The 13,737-nt window shown below is 44.2% G+C and overlaps 1 protein-coding gene across 4 annotated transcripts in view; it reads left to right on the top strand.

The window, feature by feature from the left end:
• Positions 1-13,737, top strand: part of LOC111863176 (atypical protein kinase C) — a 464,860-nt gene that overhangs the window by 316,948 nt on the left and 134,175 nt on the right. For all 4 annotated transcript variants that reach the window (XM_023849234.2, XM_033750950.1, XM_023849235.2 and 1 more), the window contains 4 exons: positions 1,205-1,385; positions 6,285-6,383; positions 8,513-8,685; positions 11,279-11,513. In XM_023849234.2, coding sequence (XP_023705002.1) covers positions 1,205-1,385; positions 6,285-6,383; positions 8,513-8,685; positions 11,279-11,513 — 688 coding nt within the window. The remainder of the gene's footprint in view (positions 1-1,204; positions 1,386-6,284; positions 6,384-8,512; positions 8,686-11,278; positions 11,514-13,737) is intronic.

Here is a 13,737-nt window from a genome sequence, read left to right as displayed (position 1 = left end):
GAGGGGCTATGCTACAAGCCAGAAGGTCGCGGGTTCAAGTCCCGATGAGGTCACTGAATTTTTTTCATTTGACCTAATCCTTCCAGCTGCACTAAGTCCCTGGGGTTGACTCAGCCTCTAACAGAAATGAGTACCAGGAATTAATTAAATAATTTTCCTGGGGCTGACAACCTTACCGCCATCTTTGAGCCGATTGTCTATATAATGTGGAACCCTCAACGTCTCACAACCCTATGGGGCTTCACAGCCTGTTACAGGGATAGCTTTACTTTTACTTTTACAGGTTTCTTCATCCCCCTGTTATTTCTGTGAGGTTAAGATATTCATCTCAGTGCACTGCTCTCAAATGCCTCGGTCCCTTTATAAAACAGTTTCAGGTTTAATGGTGAAGGGTGTGGCCTTTTGGATTGTAACACCATCTATTTTGGAGAGAGCCCAACATTTTCTTAGGACTGAAGAATCTGTTGTGTTCATGTTTGCCTTACTCTTCTACCCTGAAGAAGAAAGGAGTGTGTTCCTCTGAAATGTCAGACTGCATGTAAACTATATGGTGTTACAGCCCAGAAGGCTGTACGCTTCATAGCCACCACTGTGAGAACCTGAGGTCCAGGTTTAATGGTGTTGACAGCAGCATGTGTATGATGTCAAGAGGTCTCACAGTCCTGCAATCATGCCAACCATTGTTTTGTAACCTTGTGACTTAATGTGCTGCAGTACAAAAGAGAAGCTCAAGGTAGTTAAATGAAGGGATCTTGAGGAAGTGTCATGCAGAGATAATCTCACATAATTATAGAAAAATTGGTAGGAGATCTGTTTTGTTGAAATAAATCGTGGTTTTCTGTAAACTATCATCTCTCAGTGATCACTTAAGAACATTTCAGTTATGTTTTAATGTAAATGTGACACTGCGGGACTTCATCCAAAAGAAATGTATTCCTAGTTGAGTATATAGTATATAATGTATTGGTATTTCTAATCATGGTGTCTTTTAAGCAGTGTAACCCATGCAGTTAGCAAGGTTTAGTTCCTGGAACTCATGTGTGAATTCAGAGTAAGAATCTCATTTTACAAGCGCAGAAGACAGTGGGCATTGCTCTACTGGAGAACTGCAAAGAGCCAACATAGAAACAAGTTGCTCTATAGATGTAAATATAATTAGTGTTGTTGCCCATTTACTTATTTAATTTTGTTATCTCTATTTCAGCGAGCGTTCTGTGCCTTTTGCCAAGACCGCATCTGGGGTTTGGGTCGCCAAGGTTTCAAGTGTATACAGTGTAAATTATTGGTTCATAAAAAGTGCCATAAATTGGTACAAAAGCCCTGCAGTAATGAACAAGTGGAGCCTATATTCAAAGAAGAGACAAATGGGGAGACACCAACACTCAGTAAGTTACCAGTAAAATCATCCAGGAATAAGAAATTGTAGATCTTCCAATATAAATTGTATGTTTCAGCTAGACTATATAGATCTGGTTGCATAGTAGCCTTTATTCACAGTTTAACAATTTGGAGAACACAAGTTCTTAGTATCTGACTTACTTACACAGACACACACATTTCATTGACCCAACATTCGTCCATCAATGTGTGAATATGAAACATGTCAGGAGATGTAAGATTTGAGGTTTTCACGGCAGTGACTCCATCTTCAAGCCACCTGGTCTCACTGTCTCTTCGCTTGTGGATTTCTTATTTTTCCTTCTATCCTGAAGATGGAGGCAATATATGTTCCTCCAAAACGTCGGTTAACACCACATCTACACGGTGCCATATCCCAGAAGACTGCTTTCTTCATGTCAGGAGATGTACATCGCAGTGCAACTTGAGCAAAAGAGACATTAAATAGCAGTATATACACAGTACATACAAGGTGGTTCAAATATGACTGGGACTGATTCTTTTTTTTAAAAACCATAATTGCCAAACACTTACTTGCACATGTCAGTCTTCAACGTACTCCCCTCTGGAGTCCACACATTTTTTCCAACGTTCTGGAAGCATCCTGATGCCCTTTTCAAAAAAGTCTTGTGGCTGGCGGCGTATCCACTCCCGAACAGTCTGAATGACGGTGTCATCATCCACAAACCGCATGCCTTGCAAGTCTGATTTGAGCCTTCCGAACAGGTAGAAATCACTTGGGGCCAAATCGGGACTGTACGGCGGATGTGTCAGAAGGTTCCATTTCAATTTCCGGAGGGTTTCCATTGTTGTTTTGGCCGTATGGGGGCGTGCATTGTCTTGAAGGAAGGCTACCCACTTTCCACCACTCTTCTTCTTGGATCGGATCTTTTCCGATCCAATGGTGGTAACGTTCCCACCTCATGACTCGTAGTACGCGGGTTCAAAAACCCGGCGTAGGTTGTGGAATTTTTAAGGGCGGAAAAATTCAGGGAACAAGTCCTCCAGGAGGGACTTTAAGCCGTGGGTCCCATGTCGTAGATTTACGGCACGTAAAAGAACCTCATGTCTCTAGGAGACCTCTGAGCAAAATTAGGCAACATTTCCCACCCAAGTAGTTTCCAATTCCTCCGGTAGATGGGGGACCTCTCTGACAGAAAGGGACTAACTATTAGATACCACTGCCAGAGGAGGTTGGAACCTTGCTGGCAGAAAGGGGCTGATAGTAAGCACCAGTACTGGTAGGGTATGGATACAGTAGAAATTAAAGGGGGATGCACAATGGACCACTAACTGGTCTAAGTGCATGGGGAAACCCACCCCCTCAATATGGAAATACGGAATAGACTTAAAAAAATGCATCACCTTCATCTTCAAACTGCTGTAGGAGATGACTGACAGCTTGCATGCACACCATTTTGTTCACATTCGTCAAAGTGCATGGTACCCACCGTGCATTCACCTTGCGATAGTGCAGGTGGTATTTCACGATGTCTTCTACACTACCAACACTGATGGACAGCATTGCTCCAAGTTCCTTGATAGTGATGTGCCTATTCTCATGAATAAGCACGTCTGCACGATCAGTGTTTGGCTCGGTGATGGATGTTCATGGCCGACGATCATGCGGTTCATTGTTCACACGCGCTCTGCCCTCTCTGAAGCACTTACACCACTCAAACACACGGGTCTGTGAGAGACACTCTTCCCCATACTGTTGTTGGAGTCTGTGGTGAATTTCAGTGGATGGGATGTTTTCTCCAATGAGGAATTTGATCACAATGTGTTGTTCCACGCTCCACGGTACCTTCTGTTTGCTCATCACTCTCGCAACTCCCAGACAGGACTGAACAGGTTCTAACCTGAACAGGAGGGAGGGTGGGGGTTGTGGCTTCACTCTCTCAAGGTCACAGTTGCTGCACAGTGCGGCTTGTTTACACATAAATCAGGACTGGTCATATTTGAACCACCTTGTAAATGACAAAGTAAGTACAGAATCTAGTATAAGAAAATGTGATTATACATGATTAAAAAGTAGACGATACAAAAGACTGAAATAGAACCTAATAATCTGATATAAACTCTTCTGTAGAATAAAAGACATGTGTAAGAAGATAATTCCTTAAAGCCATCTTGAAAATTGCTTATGAATTTTAATCTAGATATACTAGGTTGGCATTTTTTGTACTGAATACTTTAATAACTCTCTGGATAGCAGGAAGTATAGCTACAGGTATGTGTAATCTGCAGTTGGACTCAATGCTTTCACATTTGTAAAATAAATTGTAGATGTTTCTAGGAACAGAATTGTATGAACAAAACAAAAAAGCAAACTCTGTGGCCTGTAGTCCGCAAGCAAACTATACCAACTGAGCAACCGCCGCTTGTTGGCAAAGTTAGTGCCAACTTTTGCAGATAGAGGGTGTCGCGTGGTCAGCACAACAGATCCCCATGGTCTTTAATCTCGGTTTTCTAGACCGGAGCCGCTGTTTCCTTGAAATAGCTCCTCAGTTATCCTCACAAGGCTGAGTGGACCCCGTTCCAGACCCACTACTTCTCGGAAAATCTAGTATCACCGGGAATGAACCCTGGACCTCTGGATCTGTAGCTAGGAACTCTACCCACAGCCAGGAGAGAAATTCATTGTGGACACAGATGCAAGTAATGTCGGAATTGGAGGAGTTCTCTCTCAAATCCAGGACGGAAAAGAGCGTGTCATAGCTTACTTCAGCAAGATGCTAAACAATGCAGAGAGAAACTACTGTGTCATCCGTCGAGAACTACTTGCCATAGTGAGGACACTGGAACATTTCCACAAATACCTCTACGGACAACAGTTCCATCTGCGAACGGACCACTCTGCGCTCACCTGGCTTATGAGTTTCAAGAACTTAGAGGGACAAACAGCGCGCTGGATACAGCGCCTACAGGAGTACAACTTCACTTCGGAGCATCGTCAGGGCCGAAAACATAACAACGCCGACACCCTTTCTAGACGACCCTGCCAAGAGCAATGTGCACACTGCCACAAAGTTGAGATGCGGGCAGAGGTAAAGCAAATACGCGTTATTGGAACCCTACTGGCAGCCGGCTGGGACCCTGTTACTCTAAGAGAGGAACAGCTAAAAGACCCAGACATAGGGCCTATTCTACAGGAAGTAGAAAACGGCCAACGACCGAAATGGCAGGACATCGCGGATCGGAGTCCCATGTACAAGAGCTACTGGGCCCAGTGGAAATCGCTCACTGTGAGAAACGGCGTACTAGAGCGTGACTGGGAATCCGTCACCGGAAGGCGTCAAGTAGCCCAGGTAATTATTCCTCGGTGCAGGGTGAAGGACGTTCCGAGCGAACTGCACGGTGGACCGTCAGGAGGTCACTTCGGTGTCAACAAAACTTTGAATAAGGTTCGACAGAGATTCTACTGGCTCCAAGCAAGAACCGATGTTGAGAAATGGTGTCGACAGTGTGACACATGTGCAGCCAGTCGGGGACCGCGGACCAGGAATCGTGGGCAAATGCACCAGTATAATGTCGGTGCTCCCTTCGAGAGAGTAGCCATTGATATCGCAGGGCCCTTCCCACGAAGCGACCAAGGAAACCGATACTTACTGATCGCTATGGACTACTTCACCAAGTGGCCGGAAGTGTACGCCATCCCAAATCAGGAGGCTTCAACAATAGCGGAAGTTCTGGTTGCCAACTTCTTCTGCCGCTTCGGCATACCTCGAGAGTTGCACAGTGACCAAGGCCGTAACTTCGAGTCTCATCTACTGAAAGAAGTTTTGCAACGCCTGGGAGTGAGCAAGACGCGCACCACACCCCTGCACCCACAGTCGGATGGCATGGTGGAACGCTACGTCAAGACCATCGAGGAGCACTTGCGGAAGGTCGTCTCATCGCACCAAAGGGACTGGGATGAGAGGTTACCCCTCTTTCTCCTAGCTTACAGGGCATCCACTCACGACACTACGGGCCTGACGCCTGCTGGTCTAGTGTTCGGACGAGAACTACGGCTACCCTGCGACCTGCTGTTTGGAGCACCCCCAGACAAAGAACAACCCACAACCGATTATGCAGCAGACTTAGTGGATCATCTGCACGACATCCACAATTATGCCCGGCAACACCTGAAGCTTGCCAGTGACCGGATGAAAACTCGATACGATAAACTGGCCAACTCCACAGGTTACAACGAAGGCGACCGAGTCTGGCTCTATCGCCCAACCCGCAGAAAGGGGAAATCGCCGAAACTACAAGCATCATGGGAAGGTCCTTACAAAGTAGTGACCCGAATAAATGATGTGGTTTACGGAATCCAGAAGACCCCTAGGTTGAGGATGTTGGTTGTACACCTCGAACGGCTTGCGCCTTATCATGGAGCTGCTCGAGACGAGCAACCATAAAAAGGGGGAAGATGTGGCGGTTGGAGAGCAGAGCAGCAGGGAGAAGAGAAACAGTAGAAGGACACAAAGGAGATGCTGCAAGAAGAGCTTCCAAAGAAAAGGAACGGGGGAAGTACGGTTAGGCTATTCGGGACGAACAGCCTTAAGGAGGGAGCAGTGTGACATGTTGACCCTACCTCCCCAGCTGCACGTAGCGGTAGCATAGCGGTAGCGTAGCGGTGTCTCCTGTTGTTTCGGCTATTCTTGCAGCGACTGTTCTTCGTCCGTTACAATAGGATAAGCATATTTATTGAGTTCCAGTTGCCTTTGCCAGCAGTAAACATGTTAATCTGTGTGTAAAATTTTGGTTTCTGTTATGTTCATGTAGAATATTTGAAACTTTTTGACATAATTTTAGATCACATATTGGGCGTTGTTGTTGTTGTTGTTGTTGTTGTTGTTGTTGTTGTTGTTGTTGTTGTTGTTATGGTGAATTTTCAGGTACTCCAACTTCTGAACTTTTACCAGATCTAAAGGAGTTTCCCGAGCCCCCATTGGACCTTACTTCAGATTGCATCCCCGTTGAGGACCCAACAAAGAGTAAGTCATATTGTCAATGAAGTTCCAAGTCCATAAAAAGTAATTAAGAATATTATACAGAGGCCTTTTGTAAGTCTTGAGGTTTTCACAGTTGTTCAGACTGCACCATTCTGAGCTGTGACACTGCATAGTCTTGTAAGTGGATACCAACATTTTGAAGGAGTATGCTGCCTCCGTCTTCAGGGTTGAAGTGCTAAGTCTGAAGGAGGGAGTGGGCCTTCACACCCACAGGAAAGGAAGAGAAAATTGAGCCATTTTCAGGGCAACAGTGTGATGACTTACCGTCCTGTTCACCCAGATTGGGCTCTAATTCCTCTTCCTCCTCCAGTGGATCAGAATGACAGCCTTCCTTGCAGTCTGCTTATGTAACTCGTCCAGTTGCCCACCCTGCACACTGAACAAGCCCAAAGATGGAGGCAATGTGTTCCTCAGAAAAATTAGTATCTGCCTATAAGACTACATTGTGTCATAACCCAGCAGACCACAATATGATCCATCTTAACAACCTGATGGTGGCTAAGCCAGTAAAAAATTTCTTCACTTATATGGAACCCACCCCCTCGTTGGTGTCTCCACCTTATCGTGGTGAGGGGGTTTGAGTATGCTAAGGACCCTGAGAGCTATACCAGCGGCAGCGTAGCTACTGGCAGGGATTCCATTGCTGGACAGGTCAAAGGTTGGGCATCAGACGAAGAGAGACACCAAAAACCAAAAACTGATGCCGGAAGCAGCGTCATCAGCAGCGACTTGAAGCACAGAACAAATGATGCTCGAGATGGTTCAAGTTCGTATAGCAACAGGCGTGACCAGAGTGGTTTGAACGGCTGTTGTACTGCGATGTGGAAAGCAAATGGGAAAACTACCACATTATCACTTTTCCTGGATAGTCTCTTTCCAAAAACAGAAGATCGCATCAAGTGGAGGAACTGTTTTGGAAGAGATTGTGGACCTGTCGTCTGACAGATTACTGATGAATGAATGAATGAATGAATGGAACCCAGAGATTCATTACCATGTTCACAGAGCTCAACATTGGACTCTAGCATGAGCTATACATCCTTTCTGACATCTACACCTAGTTAGTTAGTTATTGGAGAGGGTGGGTTTCCCCATGCACTGAGACTAGTATTGGTCCATTGTGCTTCCCTCTATGATATTCTACCAGTCTCTATACCCTACCGATACTGGTGCGTACCATCAGGCCCGACCGAGCCAGCGAGTCCGGCCTCTACTGGCTTAGCGGTATCTATAATGCTTCCCCCATCTATCAGAGGCGTTAGAGACTACTGTTGGGCGGGAAATGTCCTTGAATTTGGCTCAGTGACCTTTGGAGATATGAGGTTCTTTTACGTGCCGTAAAGCTATGACATGGGACCCACGGCTTAAAGTCCCTCCAGGAGGACTTGTTCCCTGAATTTTTCCGCTCTTAAAAATTCCATGACCTCCGCCGGTTTTGAACCCGCGTACCACGAGTCATGAGGTGGGAACGTTACCTCTAGACTACGGAGGCCGCTCGACATCTACACCCAAGTCTTCCTTCAGATTTTCCACCTACATTTTTTATACATTTCTTATTCCTCTCATGCATGCTGCATGCTCTGCCATCTCCTCAGTGATTTCATCACCCTAGTAATATCTGATGAAAAACGCATGTTACCTGAAACCTCATTAAGCAGTTGTCTCCAATCTCCTGTTACCTCTCTCTCTCTTTTAAATATTCTGTTATCACCCTGTTTGTTCCAGCAGTTTGAGAGTGTATCAGACAGTCTTTTCACGGTTTCAGGATGACATTCCTGTGCTGTCTTGTCTTTGGTTACAGGTGTTTTCAATTTGAAACACTTGTAGGAAACTGTGGATCATAAGTACTTGTTTCTTTACATATACATATTTGAAATCACTTATACTTAGTTATACCTGCAGTGTAAATCTTTATGTGATTGCAATTAGTAGTCCTCTGTGAAGTACTCTTTATTGAAACCTGGAAAGTAAAAGTGGGAGACGTGAATACCAAACACACAGTAGCCATTTTTGTGTTTGCTAAATGCATTTGTTTACCATATACTGCTCGCTTTTAATTAACCGTCATACATTGCAATTTTGTTAAAGAAAATGCTTTATATTCGATCCAGGTGAGGAATCTCTAGAACCAGGCTCACAGCGACAGTATTCCCTGGTTGACTTCGAACTGATCCGTGTTATTGGCAGAGGCAGCTATGCTAAAGTGTTAATGGTGGAACTCAAGAAAACACACCGGATATATGCCATGAAAGTCATTAAGAAAGCCCTTGTGACGGATGATGAGGTGAGTGAATTACATTAATTTTATTGACTAAAATGTACACAGTGTGTTATATGAATCAAACGTTTCTTTACATAGATCAAGCATCATGTTACATTAATACCTAGGGCAGTCAAAAAGTTCCCGGAATTCCCCTGCAGACAGAGAACAAGCGATAAGATAGTGCACACACTGTTGTGGTGGGGAGCTCAGCATGTCTGCTCACAGGCACAGCAGGTCTGGACAGGTTTCAGTGTGCAGTGTCATTACTGTTCCATTTGAATTAGACGTGAGTGTTCGTCATTCGGCGCAATGTCACAGTTTGAACAGCGTGCAATCATCCAAGTTCATGTCCAAATTGGGAAAATCTGCTTCAGAGATGCAATCGGCCCTACAGCAAGTTTACGATGATACTGCACTAAAGAAATCTGCAGTTTACGACTGGTTTTCCCAGTTTAAGAATGAGCAGGAGACGTTAGAGGATGACCAGCACAGCGGGAGACCTTCAACATCCAGAACCAAAGAAATGATTGGACAAGTGTGAAAACTGATTTGATGTGATCAAAGAATCACCATCGCAGAGTTGGAGCAAGAAGTTGGTATCTCTCATGGATCCATTCCTGCCATTTTTTCCAGTGATTTGAAGATGAGACGCATCAGTGCGAAGTTTGTTCCAAGGTAGCTGACCACAGATCAGATGGAATGTCACATGATGGTCGCTGGTGATCTATTTGACAAAAGTACGCAGGACCTGGCATTTCTCAAAAAGATCGTCATTGGTGTTCACCTACGACCCAGAGACGAAGATGCAGTCATTGGAGTGTCACACAGCGTCGTCTCACCGCCCAAAAAAATCATGCCTCCTCAGATCCAAAGACATAGTGCTGCTCCTTGCATTCTTTGACATCGACAGTTTGGTACATCATGAGTTCGTACCGCCTGGACAGACTGTTACTGGCCATTTCTGCATGCAAGTTTTGCAGAGGTTGCACGATGCGGTTCAGAGGAAGCAGTACAACAAGTGGCAGGGACAGTGGTTTCTGCATCACGATAACGCACCGAGCCACACATCGCTTGTTGTGCAGCAATTCCTCACCAAGAAAAACATACCTGTCCTCACTCAACCATGTACTCTCCGGATCTCACTCCAAGTGACTTTTGGCTGTTCCCTACTCTGAAAATGGCCCTCAATGGGACACGTTTCACAACCATGGAAGACATCAAATCAAATGCAATGGCTGAACTCCAGAAGATTCCAAGAGAAGCCGTCCACTGCTGCTTCCAACAATGGCAGGATCGATGGAGCAAGTGTGTGTGCAAGAGTCCTACTTTGAAAGTGATTAGATAAGCATTGCCATATGTCCTACCATTAGAGTGCTGTACACCATTCTGGGAACTTTTTGACTGCCCGTCATATATCTTTCATATACAATATAATTTTGTCAACAATGCAGCTACATGTCGTGAAGGGAAGGAGTGATAGTAATAATTGCATTGTTGATGGAATTATGTTGTAAATGCAAGGTCTTCGTCTTACTAGAAGCACAGACTTGTACATATTTCATTTTGGTTCTTTTCTAAATTTATCACTTCCTCCCCTGTTCTGATGGTCTGTGAATGTTATGCAGATTGACTTAATTGCTTTAGTTCTGAGTGGAACATAGGGCTCCTGTGAAGCTTCTCCATCTTCTCCTCTGGTTTGCCAATGCCTTAACCGCTCTCCTATATCTGTTATTTCCTGTTCTGTTGTCCTTCTCCAAGTTTTCCTTGGTTGTCCTCTCCTTCTAGCACCTGGGGGTTCCAGTCTAATGCACCTTTTTTCTATGGAGCCAGCTTTTTCCTTAAAGTATGCCTGTACCATCTCCATTTTCTCTTTTTAATTTGGATGTCAATTGGTTCTTGTTTCGTGATTTCTCACAGAGAGTTATTTAATGTTGTGTCTTGCCATCTTATGTTTAAAATGCGTTTTAAACACATATTCACAAATCTTTATAGTTTGTTCATGCTTGTTTTTAATACTTCCCATGGATAGAAACAAATATGATACAAGATTGTGTATACACCCAGACAGCTAAAAAGTGAAATAAACTTTGTTTCCATAACATGTCATATAGCTATGTGACATTGAGAATGTTTAATTTCAGGAAACTCTAGACATTTTCAAACTGACACTAACTTCTTTGGAGCAGAGTTGTTCTTGAGAAGCTAAATACTCACTCATCTAGTCAGTAAACACCCTGCACTTTCAGTGCTGTGTTCACACCCATCCACTGCTGGGGTCTCTCCTGAACCATATGAATTGAGTCTACACCCTCACATCACCATTCTTTAGGGTCCATTTTAATGTTGTCCTACCAGTTATGTGTTGTTCTTCCCAAATGGTCTCTTTGTTTCAGGTTTTCTGATTAAACTTTTGTGTATTTCTCATTTCCTCCATACAAGTTATGTGTCCCATGCATCTTATCCTCCATGATTTGAATGATCACCATGTTTAAAACCAATGTATCCTCTTTGTTTTCAGCTTAAGAAGTGTGCCAATAATCACTGAAACTTCTTCAGCTTTTCCCAGCTTTCAGCCTCACGACAGCTGCGACTGCTACTGTATTTTATGTTGCAGGATATTGATTGGGTACAGACAGAAAAGCATGTTTTTGAGACAGCCTCAAACCACCCCTTTCTGGTGGGACTGCATTCGTGCTTCCAAACACCAAGCCGACTCTTCTTTGTCATTGAATTTGTTCGAGGAGGAGATCTCATGTTCCATATGCAGAGGCAGCGCAGGCTTCCAGAAGAGCATGCACGTTTCTATGCAGCTGAGATCAGCCTTGCTCTGAACTTTCTGCATGACAAAGGTTTGAATTATATTCCTAAATATTACATACATTCCTGTTTTGATTTGAATTACCAAGTACCACTATAGAATTTCATTTAAACGTGTTCACTTAGATCTCCAAATCAGGGTCCTAGAGGGACAGACTTGACCTTCCTATGATACATCCTGAGTATGTCATGTATAGAATACCTAATAATTTATTTTAGATTGTTATGCAACTTTCCATTATACTGATGCCAACATTTATAGAAACAAAACAAACAAAAAAATCTGTGTTGTTAGTCCGCAAGCGAACTATACCGACCAAGCGATCACCGCATGTAGGCAAAGTTAGTGCCAACTTTAGCGGATAGAGGTCGCGTGATCAGCACAATGAATCCCCACAGCCATTAATCTCGGTTTCCTAGACTGGAGCCGGTATTCCTTGAAATAGCTTGCTCCTCAGTTATCTATTTATAGAAACTTCTAAGAAAAGTTGTGAACTTTCACATATTAACTTGTGGTTAAGTAGGTATATATGTGTATATGTGAGTTTTTGTAGTTTCGCACACAGTAGTGTAGTTGGTTGGGGCACTGTGCTACAAGCTGGAAAGTCGTGGGTTCAAGTCCCAATGAGGTCATTGGATTTTTTCAGTTGACCTAATCCTTCCAGCCACACTATGGCCCTGGAGTCGACTCAGCCTCCAACAGAAATGAGTACCAGGAATATTCTTGAAATGTTCTTGGGGGTAAAAGGCAGCCAGCGCGTAGGGCTGACAACCTTGCTGCCATCTATGAGCTGATTGTCTAGAAAATGTGGGAACCTCAACATCTCACAACCTTATGGGCCTCCACAGCCTGTTAACAGGGATGCCTTTACTTTTTTTACTTTTACATAATCTGTCACCCCTTTCATGTGATCCTTCAGCATTGTGGGCCATGAGAATTCGGTCATTACAGTGACTGGGTGTGGGTTGGATGGTCAGGTTCAACCTCCTAACCAGAAGGTACCAAAGACTCATCACTTTTGGTAGGCAGACACATCATGAATCTTCCTCCATCTAGTGCTGTGGTCTAGAAAAGTGTTTCTGCCCAGTACCAGGCCCTGGCATCAATTATACTGTGCCCTCATCTTGTAGAAAAAAGAATTTATTGGGCTGCAGTCTGACAGAGGTTGAGAACCACTGGTCTAGCTTTATCTTCCAGTCTCTACATGACTTCACTGTTTGGATCTTATGTATGTAGCTAAATTGTAAGAGGAGGGGCAATATCGTGGAGAAATTGTGTAAAATTTGGTGCTTTCGCAGCAGTGAGTATCAGGATTCTGATCTTCTGGAATGTGGTACTGTGCAATTTGTAGCACATCTACCAAACAGTACAGTGTAATAATCCCAAATGACTATAATATGGAGGAAACAGGTTTAATATTTTGATTCATAAGATTTTTTTCTGTCTGATGAGCCAACAAGCGTGAAGGGTTTGATCCTTTTTCACAAGCACAATGAACATAATGAAATGTGATATAAGTGGCCAGCCACTTCCAGTGCAAATTTGTGTAGGAATAGCTGATTCTGTACAGCATGTTGGATAGCCAGAGTTTAATTCCTGGTGGCGTCAAGAGCTTTTCTGTACTCCACAGCATCCAGCCTGGCTCTGGGACCCACCTAGCATCCTGTCCAGCAGGAGCTTGGGGTAAAACGGCCGGGGTGTGAAGCTGACCACTCATCTCCAGCTAATGCTGGGATCAAGAACAGTGGAACTATACCTCCACTCCCAATTACGTTTTCATGGCATGGTCCTTAATTAATTAAACATTTGGGCAGCTTCACATTTTACCTTTCCTTTCTCTTGGCTCTAGCAAGGGTAAAATTAGGCTGCACCATAGCTCAAGCAGTTAGTCACTGGCTTCCCACTGCAGTGGCCCGGGTTCGATCCCGGGTCTGGTCAAGTGGGATTGGTGGTGGACAAAGTGGCGCTGGGGCAGGTTTTCTCTGAGTACTTTGGTTTCCCCTGTCAATCTTCATTCCACCAATTGCTCCACAATCACCCTCACCAATCATCTGGGGCTGGTACAATAGGCCAGAAGTGGCCGCAGTACAAGGGACTTAGTCCCTCCCACTAGCAATAAAAAAAGAGGGTAAAATTGTATGGAAGTTAGGAATATGAGGCCTCACCATGGTACGGCTTACATCGCTCTCTGTCATGTCCCCATCATAAAGCTACTCTGTCTTACAGAAATATACCTCAGGACTGGACACTTCCAC

Source organism: Cryptotermes secundus, unplaced genomic scaffold (assembly GCF_002891405.2).
Source record: "Cryptotermes secundus unplaced genomic scaffold, Csec_1.0 scaffold339, whole genome shotgun sequence".
Lineage (NCBI taxonomy): Eukaryota > Metazoa > Arthropoda > Insecta > Blattodea > Kalotermitidae > Cryptotermes > Cryptotermes secundus.
The sequence above is the reverse complement of the archived record's forward strand: the minus strand, read 5'-3'. Positions and strand labels throughout refer to the sequence as shown.